At 38.0% G+C, this 17,796-nt stretch overlaps 1 protein-coding gene across 5 annotated transcripts in view; it reads left to right on the top strand.

Annotated features, from left to right (window-relative positions):
- tpd52 (tumor protein D52) overlaps positions 1-17,264 on the top strand; it is a 37,666-nt gene extending 20,402 nt beyond the window's left edge. For 2 of the 5 annotated variants that reach the window (XM_073821404.1, XM_073821401.1), the window contains exons 2-8: positions 5,681-5,802; positions 6,021-6,169; positions 6,418-6,519; positions 10,556-10,582; positions 13,515-13,556; positions 14,675-14,723; positions 14,805-17,264. In XM_073821404.1, the coding sequence (XP_073677505.1) occupies positions 5,681-5,802; positions 6,021-6,169; positions 6,418-6,519; positions 10,556-10,582; positions 13,515-13,556; positions 14,675-14,723; positions 14,805-14,927 (614 nt within the window). In that variant the 3' untranslated portion in view covers positions 14,928-17,264. Of the gene's footprint in view, positions 1-5,680; positions 5,803-6,020; positions 6,170-6,417; positions 6,524-10,555; positions 10,583-13,514; positions 13,557-14,674; positions 14,724-14,804 lie in introns of those variants that run through there. The other 3 variants (XM_073821402.1, XM_073821403.1, XM_073821405.1) reach the window with 3 other exon arrangements.
- The last annotated feature ends 532 nt before the right edge of the window (positions 17,265-17,796 follow it).

Below are 17,796 nucleotides of genomic sequence, written 5' to 3'. Positions count from 1 at the left end.
AAATATATTTTTATGTCATATACACTTGACTGCATGTTAGAAACATAAAAGACCAGTGGCACGGCAATTTGCAACGGTGGTGTAGTGGAGGGTGTACGCAGGTATACGGTGTATACACACTTCCACTTTTTAAATCCCCTCTGATGCGCATTATTCAGTGTCCTGCATTCGCCAAAATCATGGCAGTCCACCACATCCAGTCATGTGAATAAATGTAAATATTCGCTAAAAACACCCAATAAAGGCAGTGATGCAGTCAGGACCGTGGAGCCGGCTTGCTTTGAAATGTATTTGATGATTGCGCCTAATGCACCTGCGCCCGCTATGTCTACCGCACCAGTAATTTAAATCAGTACATAATAATAAAAACGATACCTTACAAATAAAAAGAAGCAGATTTTTACGATCAGAAATTTCTTAAACCAGTGAACCCCTGTAAACATTTTAGTCCAAGGATCCAGAAAACGAACGCGTTCAAATAGAAAGTTGAAAATGAAATTCACAAATGAAGCATATATACTTCTCCAGGCACCACTACACTGATTAGCAATTTGCCGCGCATGTGATAATGCGTTGTTTGTTTTGCTTACGGCCACATGTGAATGAACGGTGCGTACACCGTACATTTGTACTTTTTGCAACATGACAACATTTTGACATCTTGGAATGATGATAAACATCTGCGCATGTCCTCTGACGTAACATTAGGAACTAGCGACAACCTATGATGACGTATAACAGTGTTGTAGTGGTGTCCCATTCCTTAGGGGAAATATTTTAGCCCTTCCCCTTTACACTTGTTTCAAGGGACAAGGGGAAGGGGCGAGGGGTAGGCGAAGGGGTAGAAAATAGAATTGGGATTGGGCCTTAGAGTCCCTTTAAGCTGCTCTAAAACTGCATTTTTAACCTTCAATCTGTCGAGCACCATTGAAGTCCACTATATGGAGAAAAATCCTGGAATGTTTTGCTCAAAAACCTTAATATATTTGCGACTGAAGAAAGAAACGGATGATATGGGGGTGAGCAAATTATCAGGACATTTTTATTCCGGAAGTGAGCTAATCCTTTAACCATTCTGTACAGTAAAACTGTACGTATAAATTATTCCATGGCCAACAGTGCTACTATAATATAGTTAAGATGTTAATCACTAAATGGAAGAGCAGTGAGTTTAGTTAACAAATTATAAGTGTGTTTACACAGGGCCCTCAGTCTCATTATGCAGACAGAGAGAGGTCATTGATCAAGCCTGTGAACCGTCACGGCACATCAGGGTTAAAATTTTTTCTTTTATATGGTGATTCATTCGTAATTTTGTTATTGTGTATGTGGAAATCCATGTGTGGAGAAATCAATTCACATACCGGACAGATGTGGATGTTGAAACTTATAAATAATGGGAATTGTTACGTTAAAGCTGGTGATGAAATCAGGGGTGTCTGAACAAGTCTTAAGCGCTTTCATCACACCTTAGGTGTTTGAAAGAATTTAATAAATGTCTTTATAAAGTCCACACTCCACAGTGATATTTTTCTTGGTGATTCAGTTTCCCCCATCATTTCAAGTTTTCATACTTGCATTAAAAATGACTCAAAGTGAGGAGAAAGGGAAAAATGTATCACCATGTTTACATATACTACCAGTCAAATGTTTTTGGACAGTAAGATGACATCTCTGCTCACCAAGCCTGCATTTATTTGATTCAAAGTACAGCAAAAACAGTACAATTTTGAAATGTTTTTACTATTTAAAATAACTGTTTTCTATTTGAATATTTTAAAATGTAATTTATTTCTGTGATCAAAGCTAAATTTTCAGCATCATTACTTCAATCTTCTTCAGTGTCATGTGATCCTTCAGAAATCATTCTAATATGCTGATTTACTGTTCAAGAAACATTTATTATTAATATTATTATCATCAATATTTTAAATGGTTGAGTACATTTTTTAGAAAGATCGGAAGTTTAGCATTTATCTTAAATAAAAAGCATTTGTAACATTATACACTCTCCCATTCAAAAGCTTGGAGTCAGTATAATTTCTTTTGTTTGGGGGAAGAAATTATAGAAAATAATACTTTTATTTAGCAAGGATGCTTTAAATTCTTAAGTTCTTTTGAACTTTCTATTCATCAAAGAAACCTGAAAAATTCTACTCAGCTGTTTTCAACATTATTATAATAATAATAATAATAATAATAAATGTTTTCTGAGTAGAAATCATTCTAATATGCTGATTTGCTGAAGGATGTGACACTGAAAACTGGAGTAATGATGCTAAAAATTCAGCTTTTAAATCAGGTTGTTTATGATGTCCGCGGGTTGAAGTGACCTCAGTGACGTCATATTTAGCCCCTGAAATACAAATTTACCAGGGGAACCCCGACAAAAAAATTGTATTTTATGCCCCGGAATGGGGGACTCCTCTCGATATGCGATTGGGCTAGTTTTGAGTAGCGATTTGGCGGGTTTTGTTGTGAAAACCTGGCAACGCTGTAGTGCACTGACTTTACAAAAAAATATATTGAAAGAATGAGAAAATGACATTGTGAAAGTAAACACAAAAGGTAGGAAAGCACTTTCATTTTATTCAAACTGCTTTTAATTTTACTAAGCCAGAACTTGTTAGATGTAGTGTAACAATATATGATTAAGCATACTATCCTACTCACTTTAAGCCTTATCAGCAGACTTTAAAACATGCCAGACACTCCAAAAATATTTAGTTAGGAATTTGTTGTCACACAAGCTATAAAAGATCCTCACTTCTGTTCCTAATTACCTTTGTGGTAAGTTAAGTGGGAGGCAAACCTACCAGTTTTTCCAGAAATACCAAACAAGCTGCTTACAAATGAGCTGCACACCCTCCTCATGTGATGCAACTTTCAAATTTCTTCCTGAAACATGTTTCAGAACTCAAACCTGAACCTCATATTTGACCTCTATTGAATGTGGGCATAAAATGGTCATGAACAGGAGTTCTTCCACAGAAAGAGCTCTGGAATCCATGTTTAACAAAGTGAATGGTCTTATCAAGTTATTCTGTTAAACCAGTAGTCATGGGATGCACAAAAACACTGATTGGACTAAATAAGAACAAGGACATCAGCTGATAGCAATAAAGTATAAATTCAGTGCAGTGCAGAGCTGTTCTTTCAGGGCTGTCATATTCTTGTCAGTTTGACTGACAGTGCTGAATTTTTGGCCTTTCCTTCTAGTTATCTGCCCACTGAATGGTGACATCCAGGAGTTTTATTATTTATGTTGTATTTCCATAGTATGGTCTGTCAGTGGAGGCATCAAAGTACAACTTCCAGACTTGTGTGAGCCCTTGGGTGGGTGTCCGTCATGTGACAAGCACCTTATAAAGTTTTAAAGCTCTTTGACACGACTTCTCGCTGACCTCCTTATCTTCCTTCATGTTTCTCTTTCTCCCTCCTGGCCTGACGTCTGACTATGATCTCTGAATCAGAGCCAGAGTCTTTCTAAGCACTGAGCTAACACAACTTATTCAGACTGACAGCTCAACTTAATATGAACTAAAACTAACCTGATGCAAAAATTTCACAAAAGATCGATGGACTTTGTTTCCAGAACTTCTAACAGGCTCAGAATTAAAAAAATGTAAGGACAATTGTGACTTTTATGCAACTTTTTACTTGTTATTCTGACTTTATATGTCACACAGTGTTTGTCATTTCTGGTAATTGTGACGTTTGTCTTCAAATTGCAATTTTATATCTCTCAGTGTGGTTTTATTTCTCATAATGTGTAACTTTTCTCATAGTTGTAACATTTGGACCTCACCGTGTGATTTTTATTTCTCGTAATTGTGACGTTTGTCTTCTAATTGCAATTTGATATCTTTTAGTGTGATTTTATTTTTCATCATTTGTAACGTTTCTCATAATTGTAACATTTGGACCTCACAGTGTGATTTTTATATCTCATAATTGTGACTTTTACTCATAATTGTACACTTCCAGTCAAAAGTTTTTGAACGGTAAGATATTTAATGTTTTTCAAAGTCTCTTGTGCTCATCAAGCATTTATTTGACCCAAAGTACAGCAAAAACTGTAACATTTGTGAATATTTTTACTATTTAAAATAGCTGTTTTCTATTTGAATATATTTTAAAATGTAATTTATTCCTGTGATTTCAAAGCTGAATTTTAGCATCATTTATTATATTATTATTATTATTATTATTATTATTATCATCATCAATATTTAAAACAGTTTAATTTTTTTTCAGGATTTTTGGAATAGAAAGATCCAAAGATCAGCATTTATGTAATAAATTCTTACTAAATTATAGAAATTAGTGGTGGGCATAGATTAATTTTTTTAATCTAGATTAATCTCACTGTAATCTTGGAATTAATTAACTATACAAACTTGTGTAACCAACTATTCCTACACTGCATGTACTTCTGCATAAAAGGCTGCGTGACGTGCGCGTTGCAGTTAAACACAGACGAGCACGGGCATGGATATCTGCGTGTATAGTCTTTGGTTAAACTGCGTTGCTTTTAGAAGCGTCAATTCAGTTGTTGCATATAGTTTAATGTCTTTATTTCGGGATTATCAAAGTAAATTATAACTCATTATAACCAGTAAAAAGGGTCTAGCAAAGCACCTGCCCTGAAGCAAACCCGGCGGCTTCATAGCTGCATCCATGTTAGCACGTCTCGTTTGATGTGGTCATTTCACAGTAGGCATACACACAGGTTCGAAGACTCGTTCTCGCCCCCTACAGTGCAATTCGGCTAGGTATACATCCGCGCTAAAATATCAAGGTGAAAGTCATCATATCTTGCGTAGTTTAGACCCAGCTCCCAACCCAACTTTGAGAATAGATTAACGGCGATATTTTTTTTTATCGCCCGATAAGAGTCTCACGTTAACGCAGCACGTTAACGCCGATAACGGCCCACCACTAATATAAATTAATGCTTTTATTTAGAAAGGATGCTTTAAATTGATCAAATGTGATAATAAAGACATTTACAATGTTACAAAAGATTTCTATTTTAGATAAATGCTGTTTTTCTGAACTTTCTATTCTATTGTTTTTTTGTTTTTTTTTGAGCAGCAAATCAGAATATTCAAATTATTTCTGAAGGATCATGTGACTGGAGTAATGATGCTAAAATTTCAGCTTTGAAGTCACAGGAATAAATTACATTTTAAAATATATTCAAAATAGTTTTTCAAAATAGTAAATATATTTCAAAATTTTACTGTTTTTCCTGGAATTCAGATCAAATAAATGCAGGCTTAATGAGCAGAAGAGACTTCTTTAAAAAACATTACACATTTTACCGTTCAAAAACGTCTGGTAATTGCAACTTTTTTTGTAATTGTAACTTTAAATCTCACAGTGTCACTTGATTTCTCCTAATTGTAATTTCATTTTTAGTGTCACTTATAAAGTTTCTCACCATGGCATTAGTTTGTCTCAAGTTCTATTTGTTTACATAAAGAGGGTGGGCTTTATGACCTATACTGCAGCCAGCCACCAGGGGGCGATCAAAATGTTTGGCTTTACTTTTCAGGATGTGTGCAGCACACTTGAATCAAGCCTGCAACCTTTTCTTAGACTAGACTAGCTTTTTATCAGCATCCTACATCACCTGAAAATGTTCTAAAGCGCATGTTTGTGTTTGTTTTTGTAGGGCCCAAGAGTCCAGACTTCATCCCAGAAGTAGGCGAAGATGCAGTGAATGCAGTGCCCAGTTCACCCTGCATGGCGCTTACCGAGGAAGAGCAAACAGAGCTCCGCAGTGAACTAGAAAAGGTCAACATCCTTCAGTCCTGTTATATTTCAGATTCCAGCCAAAAGTGCCTTATTCAATAGCTGAGATTGTCTCAGCCATTACTTGCATACTTTCTTCACTGTATGCTGACCTTACGGATAAACCCATTAATGATTTGAAATTTTTTTTTGAATGAGTGCCACCACACTTTACCATATTTTCCATGTCAGGTGAATTCTTCTATCCTGTTTCCCCACAGGTGGAAGATGAGATCCAGACTCTTTCTCAGGTGCTGGCGGCCAAGGAGAAGCAGGTGGCAGATCTCAAGCGGAAATTGGGCATCACTCCACTCAACGAGTTCAAACAGAACCTGAGCAAAGGATGGCATGAAGTCACCACCTCCACTGCGTACGTGCCCTCACTCGCCTCAGGCATCTGCGTGCCGCCCGCCGCCTCTCGCACTGCTGCAGAGGAGCAGCTCCATCTGTCAATGCTTCTGCTGTGCAATTCACACTGAATTGCATTAAAGACGTACAGTTGTGAACATGCTTGATTTTACTAGCCCCTCGCCAGCTGTTAGAATTACATGATCTTGTGGTTTACGGTTATGTTATATAGATTTCTGTACACATCTGTCCCCCATCTGTGCTTGATAGGTATAAGAAGACCTCAGAGACCCTGTCCCAAGTGGGCCAGAAGGCGACGACGGCGTTCTCCAGCGTGGGTTCTGCTATTACCAGAAAGCTAGAGGACGTGAGGTGAGATGGGAAATTGAATCCTTGTCCAACTTATCATCCTTTGATTAAACTACCCTTTTTACCCTAGTAACACATGAATGAATACTTACTAATACCTAATGTCTGTTCCAAACCACTGTGGTTACATTCACACAGCAGCAGATTTATTCAGCCTTTATTGTACCAGGAATATAAAAACTCTTGAGATTTAAAATCTATTTGACTCAAAATGAGACAAAGTACATGGGAACAACAACATTTAAAGGAACCGTATGTAGGATTGTGGCCAAAACTGGTACTGCAATCACTTTCAAAATACTGTAGAACGGTGTATCCCCTCCCGCTCCCCCCTGACTCGAGGTTGCCAGCTAAGCTGCAGGATCCAGCAGGAACCTAGGCTGCTACAAGGAGCTTCCAATGGCAAGTGACGAGTCCTACACAATAATTTTAATTATATTTAATTATTTTTGTCGCGCCCAGTGTAGACAGACTTTAGCTGTTGCGCCTCCGGTGTAGACATGGTGTAATACCACATTTCAGTCGAACATTCAGTTTTCATACCCTGCTAGTGGTGTGACATAAAGCTTTTTATGAACGCATTTAGCACGGGCGACCGTGGAAAATCCACTGTGTACGGAAGCAAAGTTAGCCAAACATAGATGAATCTTACCTGTCCAGGAGAAAATTAGCAACGTTGGCGTCTGCCTTCAAATTCTTCTCCGTTTTCAGCCGTCTGCATCTTTCAAAGGCATCTCCTATACAAATCCTTGTTTTATTTCGGACTTTGTCACAACGTATTTCGGATTCATAACGAGGTCTTTTAGGTTTCGTAACGTTATACATGTTTTATCCGGCACGTTCATAGCTGCAGCTGGAACAGAGCTGGCAACCCGGATGACAAAACTCTACTGACTTACTAGATAGCTGGAGGGTGGAGCCTCAGACCAAAACACAAAATGACAACATCAACATCAGTTGAGTGCTGCAACTTTCACTTTTAAATGACAATATCCTGGCCGGACCACTGTTGTCAGTGATATAAGTATTTGAAATGAACATGATTTCTTAATGTCTAGTGACATGTCAGGGCCATTTTATGATTAACTGAAATAAATTTCTTACATACAGTTCCTTTAAAGGGATAGTTCACCCAAAAATGAAAATTCTGTCATTAAATACTCACCCTCATGTTGTTCCAAACACATAAGACCTTCGTTCATCTTTGGAACACAAACTAAGATATTTTTTATGAAATCCAAAAGCTTTCAGTCCCTGCATAGACAGCAAAGCAACTGACACGTTCAAGGCCCAGAAAGGTAGTAAGGACATAAATAAAATAGTCCATATGACCCTAATTTTAGCTACGAGAATACTTTTTATGTGCAAAAAAAAGACAAAAATAGCACCTTTATTCTACAATTTCTGAACGAAGAACGAAGCACAGAAAAGAAGAAATTGTTGAATAACATAACATAACATAACGGTTGAACCACTGATGTCACATGGACTATTTTAACAATGTCCTTACTACCGTTCTGGGTCTTGAACATGGTTGCATTGCTGTTTCTGCAGGATTAAAAAGCTCTCAGATTTCATCAAAAATATCTTCATTTGTGTTTTGAAGATGAACGAAAGCCTTAAGGCCGGGACACGCCAACCAACTAGCGCCGACAAAAGCCGACCGTCTTGTCGCCTCTAGTCGGCTGCGTCTGCGGGCGTCTGGGCAATTAAACTGAGCTCGAACACTGAACTGACGACACCCAACTACAAACTAGAAGGTGCTTTCTGCGTATGTGTGAGGAGATAAACCGTTGCGTACCTGCAGATGGCAGTATTGTGTATATAGAATTGTGCGAATTGCGAAATGATGACAGCGAGCCGGTTCCCTCTTGACTCCTTCCTTTGCTTGTTACGTCACTTCACGTTCAAGTACTCCACGCGCTCTGATTCAATGTCTGAACAGCCAATCAGAGCGCTCTCTTTCCCAGACGGCCCCGACAAGCCCGACGCCGATTCAACATTTTGAATCGGGCAAACTTTGGCTGACGCGAGCCCGACGAGAGCCGACGTGCGGAACACACCGAACCGACGCACTTCACCGACGCCCACCAACTGCCCGACGAGGCCAGACGGCCGATCGTCAGCTTGGTGTGTCCGGCCTTTAAAGGTTTAGAAAGACATGAGGGGGAGTAATTAATCACACAATTTTTCTTTTTTGCGTGATCTGTCCCTTTAACAACACAGTCAACTCAAACAGTAGATATAATTATTGGTCATAACATTTGTAATCAGATAAACCAGATGTCAGATCATTTAAAATGATTTTAAATTCACTTAGCGAATACATTTAACAGTTTAGACTCTTTTTTTTAAAGTTCAAAATAGGTCTATGGTTTACAGAGTGACTAAAAATGGCAGAAGATTGCATTTACTAATCAACGTGACTATTTGAAGGAGTCACAACTGCATTTTCACAGCAAAATTGGGAGATTCTGTGGTCAGAGAATGAGCAAAAACTCCTGGTAAATGTTGGGTGGAGGATTTGAACATATCTGAGAAGATGAGAAGAATTTTCCAAAATTCCACAGTGGTTGGAATGCAAAACTAAACACTTAAAGGGATAGTTCACCAAAAAATAAAAGCTAAATCATGAGTCAATCATTTACTCCAAACCAATGAGACTTTGGTTCATTTTCAAAACACAGCTAAAGATATTTTAATGAAACCTGAGGGATTGCTGTCCCTCCATTGAAAGTCCATTCTACCATGACGTTTATGCTCTAAAAATTCTTATGACTCAAAGAGTTTAATCCAAGTTTTCAGAAGAGACAGTCACTGATACCATTAAACCCTGAAGCTCAAATGTGCTTTACTGTGATTTTTTTTTTTTGAAGCGTCAATTCCAGAATAAACATTTACTGATAATTTACTCACCCAAGATATTCATGTCTTTCTTTGTTCAGTCGCAAAGAAATTAATTTTTCTGAACAAAACATTCCAAGATTTTTCTCCATATAGTGGACTTCATTGGTGCTCAACAGATCAAAGGTTATAAATGCAGTTTCAGTGCAGCTTCAAAGGGCTCTATACGATTCCAGCCGAGGAATAAGGGTCTTATCTAGTGGAACGATCTGTAATTTTCCTGAACAAATTAATATTTATATAATTTTTAAACACAAATGCTCATCAGAGTACACATATGTACTCGGTGCACTTTGGTTCAAGACAGTTAGGGTATGTGAACTAAGCAAGATGAGCATTTGAGGTTAAAAAGTATATAAATTGCACCTTTTTTTTTTTGTAAATAAATAAATGCTTGTTTCGCTAGATAAGACATTTATTCCTCGACTGGGATCGTGTAGAATTTTTTGAAGCTGCACTGAAACTTCATCTTTAACCCTGAATCCGTTGAGCACCATTGAAGTCCACTATATGGAAAAAAATACTGGAATGTTTTTCTCAGAAAACTTTATTTCTTTGCGACTGAAGAAAGAAAATAATGAACATCTTTGATGGCATGGGGGTGAGTAAATTATCAGGAAATTTTTATTCTGTAAGTGGAGTAATCCTTTAATGGAGGGACAGTTTTCATTAAAAATATCTACCTTTGTGTTTCGAAAATGGTAATCTTACTGGTTTGGAACAACATGAGGGTGAGTAAATGATGACACAAAACTTTCAAGACACAAGTGAACATTCTGTCACTATGTTCACAGGCATTATTTGATGCTGATCATACAGACAGTATGATCACATTCATTCATACTCAAATACACACTGTGTGAATGTAGCCATTGTGATCTTACACATACATGTGCCTTTAGCATAACACTACTGGACAAAATGGCAAAGGACCAAATTGTACACCTACACAGTGGAATTACCAAAATTGAGATAGAATAAAACCATTAACCACAAACACCCACATCATACTCCTCATACTACAGTAAGTCAAAGCAACTGACATTTGCTCAATTTCACCATCTTACGACACTCTTGCTGCAACGCTGGCAACATTGTTAACTGTTTTCGCTAACGACACCTCTGCCATTTACAGATTACAGTCATTTTCCAATTCTTTTGGGTAAGACTGTTTACAGCGGCTTCAAACAAAAGCCGGTTATTTTGGCTGCTACACCTATCGGTAGTGTGATGAATGGTTTTATGGTGTGGCATGTACTTAGAGGTAGTGCTAGTCTCCCATTCCTTCTGCTGTGTTTCTCAATGCATGCTTACCTTTTCTTCTTAAACCTTTGCTTTAATGCGTGAATGGACATGTTGAATAGCTATTTAAACTTTTTGAGGATTTTTGTTTAAAATAGTTCATCCAAAAATGAAAATTGTCATCATTTATGCCAAACGTGTATGACTTTTTCTTCAGCTGAACACAAAACAAGGTATTTTAAAGAACTTTTTTTGTTTGTTTTTTTTTTACAATGAAAGTCAATAGGGTCCAAAACGACCTTACTGACTTGACAAAAATGAATTACAAAATATCTTCTTTTGTTTTCAGCAGACAAACAGTCATATGTGTGCCTAGACCACAAAACCAGTCATAAGGGTCAGTTTTTTGAAAATGAGATTTATACAACTTCTGAAAGCTGAAAAATGAAGAGATACAACTATTTGAAAATCTGGAATCTGAGGGTGCAAAAATTTAAGTTGTCCAAATTAAGTTCTTAGCGATGCATATTACTAATCAAAAATTGAGTTTTAATATATTTACAGTAGGAACTTTACAAAATATCTTCATGGAACATGATTTATACTTAATAGCCTAATGATTTTTGGCATAAAAGAAAAATTGATAATTTTGACCCATACAATGTATTTTTGGCTATTGCTACTGTGACGAGTCAGCTGCCTCCCCCCAATTATCATCGTCACCCTGTCCCTTATTCGCCGCCCTTCTCCAGGCTCCCGACGGGAGTGGGTGTGTATAGGAGAGGAGGGGCGTGAAAACATCCCGGGCTGGCGGCGTGTGATGAGGAGCACATGAATTGAATGAAGCCTCGTCACCGCCGCTGTTTAAATGCCGAGCGCGCCTCTCCTCAGGAGACCGGTCTCATCCCCTGTGCATGCACGCTGGTGTCCTCGTGGGTCCAGGAAGGGTGCGTGGAGGGACAACCCCTGCTGCTAGGAAGTCCGGATGATGACCGCAGTCGTTACGGCCGACGGGCCAGGATGCCAGTTCGTGTAATCCCTCGACAGTGCTGCGCAGGCAGAGGAGGACGTCGCAGCCAGAGAAGCCATCGCCCCTTTCGCCCCGGACCTCAGCGGGGAACGCGTGCGGCCGCCGGACTCCGCCCCTTGCCTAGACCCTTCCCTACCGAACACTGCCCCTCCTTCACGGAACCCCCAGCACTCGAGGACACCAGATCCCCTTTTTTATTTTGGACACTTTTTACCCCTTTGGACACTTGTTTTATTTTATTATGTTTAATAAAAGCCTCTCCGAGGCCTGACGCCACTCCCACTGTGTCTGTCGTTTGCTCCTCCCGCTACACTACAATATATTTGTGCTACTTAAAGGATAACTATTGCCAAAATGCAACCTGGGCTGTGTTTTTTACTGTAAACGAGACAAACATATATCTAAAAGCATAATTACGACAAACGAGCCCTTTTTGAGATTGACTGTGATTTCGTTTTGTTTTCAATGGCCGGTGAATGGGAGTACTAGTGGCATAACTTTGAGCACATCAAAATCAATCAATCTATCGAAGGCTCGACACACCATGAAACTTTGCTCGAAGTATCGCCTGGGTTTTCGAGCATTGATAACATTGTTTGTGTACACATAGTTTACTAAAAAGAAAGGTTTTGAACAACTCACTTACACTGTTTTGAGTTTCCGTTCGCGGCCGTCTTGCCAGTCAAGAGGTGTCGATCTCCGAATGAGAGGATGGAAAGCTCCTAAAGCATATTTCCATATAAATGCATTGCTAATTCGTTGTTTTGTCACAAGTGAAAAACAATATTAACCTTCTAGTTGTAAAAAGAGCCTCATATAAGCCTAATATTTCGTCCTATGGAGTCCATTCATTCGCATTCGGAGATCAACACCTCTTGACTGGCAAGACGGCTGCGAGCGGAAACCCAAACAGTGAAAGTGAGTTGTTCAAAATCTTTCTTTTTAGTAAACTGTGTGTACACAAACAATGTTCTCAATGCTTGAGTTCATGTGTAGAGACCCAGGCGATACTTCGAGCAAAGTTTCATGGTGTGTCGAGCCTTCTTAGTGTTGTAAAAATATCGATTTTGATGCACTCAAATTTATGCCCCTAGTACTCCCATTCACCGGCCACTGACCACAAAACTAAATCACGGTCAATCTCAAAAACGATATGAGATTGTTTGTCTCGTTTACAGTAAAAAAAAAAAACAGCCCAGGTTGCATTTTGGCAATAGTTATCCTTTAAGACTTAAGGTTTTGTGGTCCAGGGTCACATATAACTAACGTTCGGTGTAAATGATAACAATTTTCATTTTCGGGTGTACTATTAAAGCATTATGCTTTAAAACGTTTTTGTCATTTCGAGTCAATGAGATGCTTTCCCATCGGTCTTTTCTGATTTTCCTCCTGCTTCCTGTTCAAAAGCGGCATCATTTCATTATTTCTCAGCATTCTTCATAGTGTATGTGCTTATGTCCCACACAAATCTATCGATCTTCTGGCTGTCGCTCTGCTGAACATATCATCCCCTCTGACAGCGATGCAGACGTGCTTAAACCCTGTTTATTCCCTGCTAATTCTCTCGCACACCCTATTCATCCAAACCGGGCGTCCCAGCCGTGTCAGTGATACCGGTAATAAAGTCTTAAACCCCTGATGGATTAAAGCCTTATACTTTTACTCAATTTCACACAGCATGAAGGGCTGAGGTGTTTTTTCATGCTGATTATGAAGTCATAGACGTGTGTAGGTGCATGGCTTTATTTCCCCTCTCGTAATGTGACTGATACGCACAGCTTTGGCTAACTCCTATCTGCTCTTCTTTACTGCTGACGGATAGTATACGCTCCATACAGCATTCGGCTAGCATGCCGGTGATGAGGTAAGAATTAGTTCTGACAGACCCACATAAGCCTATGGATTTCATAAGAATACTTGATTCTGATTGGTCAGTTGTGGCATTCTGTGGTCAAACGTTGACTGCTGTGTTGTCATTATGATGCTAGTCTCGCTCCAATAAGTATTTTATAGAAAATAAAACATTAAAGGAATAGTTCAGCCAAAAATGAAATCATTACCCCTTGATTTACTCACCCTCAAGCCATCCTAGTATATGTATATGACTTTCGTCTTTTAGATGAATACAATCAGAGTTATATTAAATGATGTCCTGGCCCTTCCAAGCTTTATAATGGCAGTGAATGGCTGTTGAGATTTTGAAGCCCAGAAAAGTGCGTCCATCCATCATAAAAAGTGCTCCACACAGCTCCAGGTGACAAATGTGGAAATGGAGAGAGCAAAATAAAAAACACCGGTCACAAATTATAAGTACAAAATGAGGATTCGTAATGAAAAATGTTGGAGGATTTGGATATAAGCCAAAAGGAGACTGGTTTTCCTTTGATGTAAACAAAACTTGGTTCTCACGAGACTAGCATATTCTCACCGGAACTTATTCTAAGCCTACGCCATTCACTGGAACGCTACTCTCAACAGTTACGAGAGACCGATTAGAGTTTATAAAGCTTTAAGTATGGATATTTTTCGTACACAAACGCATTGATTCGCTTTAGAAGACTTTATTAACCACCCAATGCTGTGTGGAGCACTTTTTATGATGGATGCATGCACTTTATTGGACTTCAACATCTCAACACCCATTCACTGCCATTATAAAACTTGGAAGAGCCAAGATGTTTTTAAATATAACTCTGATTCGTCTGAAAGAAGAAAGTCATATACACCTAGGATGGCTTGAGGGTGAGTAAATCATGGGATAATTTAGATTTTTGGATGAACTATGCCTTTAATTTGATAAACATTTCTCTTTTTTCAGTACCGAGTAATATATTTATAATAAACGGCTCCTAGCTCGCTATGTTTTGAAGCACAGCTACAGAAGATGAATTAGCAAAAACATTTGATACACAACACCCTTTTTGCACCATATTGAGTGTGAAGTGTTAAGATTCAGTCTGTTTTACATCACGTCTCTTGCAGAAACACGCCCACCTTCAAGTCATTTGAGGAGAAAGTAGATACCTTAAAGGTAAAGCAACACTGATATTGTCAACACTGTGTATGCAGGTTGAAACTTCTGAAAACCCCAACCTCATTTCTGACTTTGCAGACTAAGATGAGCCCGACGCCATCGACAGGCGATGCCGAAGATGTTTCAGAATCCACGCCTGATGGAAATCCAGTGGCTGAACAACCAGAGCAAACGTGTCCAGCAGATCAAAAACCGCACTGAGGATCCACCCTCACCCTTTCATTTTCCCTTCCGTCCCCCTTCCACTCCACAACGGTACTTCTAGTCAAAGTGAGCTTTATTTTGCGGCCACTTTTATCCACTGGAGTCTGGGTCATCTCCAGACGGGACGTGGTAGTCCTACACTGGAGCAGAATGTGAGATGTATGTTCGCTCAGAGCATGATATTACTCATTCCACTGCAGCATTGACCTCTGACACCTAACTTTAAGTTTGAGTTGTTTTAGCCCACATGAGAGGCTCAGGCTGTCCTTTAGAAGTCCTTAAACACTTCTTTAAAAATATATATATTCAAATTCATTATATAAAGTTTAAATACGTATTTGAATTTGACTTGTTTGTGTACATTCTCTGTAACACATCCCGTAACATAAAATTGCCAGCCAAATTAAAAATGTACGTAGTTCCTTTTTTTAAACAAATGCCAAAAACTCAACATGAGTTCTGCCTCTAAGTGTAAAAGATTTTTGCATATAAATATATTATTAGTGTATTATTAGCATTAAAGGAGTAGTTCACTTTCAAAACAAAAATGTACAGATAATGTACTTACCCCCTTGTCATCCAAGATGTTCATTTCTTTCTTTCTTTCTTTCTTTCTTTCTTTCTTTCTTTCTTTCTTTCTTTCTTTCTTTCTTCAGTCATAAGGAAATTATGTTTTTGAGGAAAACATTTCAGGATTTCTCCATATAATGGACTTCTATGGTGCCCCCTGAGTTTGAACTTCCAAAATGCAGCTTCAAAGGGCTCTAAACGATCACAGCTGAGGAAAAAAGGGTCTTATCTAGCAAAACAATGGGTTATTTTCTTAAAAAAAATTACAATTTGTATACTTTTTAAACTCAAATGCTCGTCTAAATGCTTGTCTAGCTCTGTGTGTACTCTGTGTACAGATTAAAAAGTATATAAATTTTAAATGTTTTTAGAAAATAACCGATCGTTTCACTAGATAAGACCCTTCCTCCTCGGCTGGGATCGTTTAGAGCCCTTTGAAGCTACATTTAAACTGCATTTTGGAAGTTCAAACTCGGGGGCACCATAGAAGTCCATTATATGCAGAGAAAACCTGAAATGTTTTCCTCAAAACACAATTTCTTTACGACTGAAGAAAGAAAGACATGAACATCTTGGATGACAAGGGGGTGAGTACATTATCTGTACATTTTTGTTCTGAAAGTGAACTACTCCTTTAATACCAAATATGATCAAACAGTAGTGATGTTACACTATTTCATTGCTCTTTTTCTATATTTTGGATTCTTAGCTTTAGAGAGTTTGTGTCATAAAATGAGCAGACTTGAGCATACGTCTATTTTTGTAGCGTTAGTATAGTCACATCGCTGAGATCCCAGTGCCTTCTGTTGCTAAAACTGGGGAGGTTTAGTTTCACTTTACCACTGCTGTAGTTTTTTTTTTTTTTTTTCAGAACGTACTATGAGAAAGACAGATGTCATAGTCTTGACTATATGACTCTTCTTCCCTGTTTTCAATTATTAATGTTAAACAGTTAGCTTTAGATCCAGTGCAACTCCGTAATATTTACAAGCACTAATTCTAGTATTGTTTGGATAGTTCATGGAGGCACTTTAAAAAAAAAAAAAAAAAAATGTATTCATATTGTTAACAGAGTTTAACTGTAGATAAAATGAAGTAACATTTATGATTTGGTAGTGGTTGCTAAAGGCTTTGGCTGCTTGTGCATATTTAGATCGTACTTAACTGCAGATGTGTTCTCATAGGATTATATTTCGTTATTGGCTTGCAATTTTGATGGACTTTTACATTCTTACGTTTTGCTTTGATATACAAAGAAGCAAATGTTTTCTGCTTGCTGCTGCAAGAAATATTCATATAGAATAGACGTTTACAAAGGTTTAAGTTCAACATGCTTGATCTATCACTCTAGATCTAGTGTTGACATGATCTAAAATAATACTAATATGGAAAATATTGAATATTGTTATGAGTTCTGTTTAAAACTTTAAAACCGTTTATGTGTGTTTTGTGTTGTGACATATTAGATGGAGGATGGAAATCTCCAGTGGGACCAAAAATGTTTGAATTTTTCTTTAGCTCAGGTGTTGTTTGTTTTCTTTTTCCTCACATCATCTTTCGAATATGAATGTTGCTTTGTCCTGGGTGCCTCTAACAGGCTTTTGTCTTGGGTTACAGTTGTTGTAGTAGTAGTTGTAGTAGAATCTACTGTTATGTTCGTTTATAATTAGCATCCTCAACGTCTAGAACTACTTTGAGCACAAAAATACAAAACATTTTTTCCTTTGTATGTCTGATGCCTAATAAAGCACATTACACACTGTCTTTGTCCAGCTGTCGTTCTTTGAAATTGCAGGAAGGCAATGCAGCTGTGTAAACGCTAAAGAACACTAGATGGCACCCTAACGTTTGCTTTCTCAAGGTGACTTTACTATGTCAACGTAATTGTTTGATGCAGGAGAAAAATGGTTTAGCGTAACATAAGAATTTTTCATTAGGGCTGTCAATAATTGTTGCTAAATTATGCTGGACTGTTTGTAAATTAGCCGTATATGTAATTACTAGCTGAGAAAACCCTCTAACTGAAGGAGAAATTGCACTATTGGCATATCTTTGAATGTAACAAGTGGCTTAAAAACAGTATTTTTGTTATTTTCAAGTCACTCTCTGGCCTACAGTGATGTGTTTACACAGGACGTCTTTTAGCATGTTTACAGAGAATTGGTGTTAAAAGAAATATATATATATATATATATATATACGTGACCCTGGACACCAAAACCAGTCATAAGGGACAGTTTTTTTCGAAATAAATAAGCTTTCCAATGATGTATGGTTTGTTAGGATATGACAATAT

The sequence above is a fragment of the Garra rufa genome, chromosome 17 (assembly GCF_049309525.1).
Source record: "Garra rufa chromosome 17, GarRuf1.0, whole genome shotgun sequence".
In the NCBI taxonomy this organism is placed as follows: domain Eukaryota; kingdom Metazoa; phylum Chordata; class Actinopteri; order Cypriniformes; family Cyprinidae; genus Garra; species Garra rufa.
Note: the sequence above shows the minus strand (reverse complement) of the source record. Positions and strands in the feature narration are given on the sequence as shown.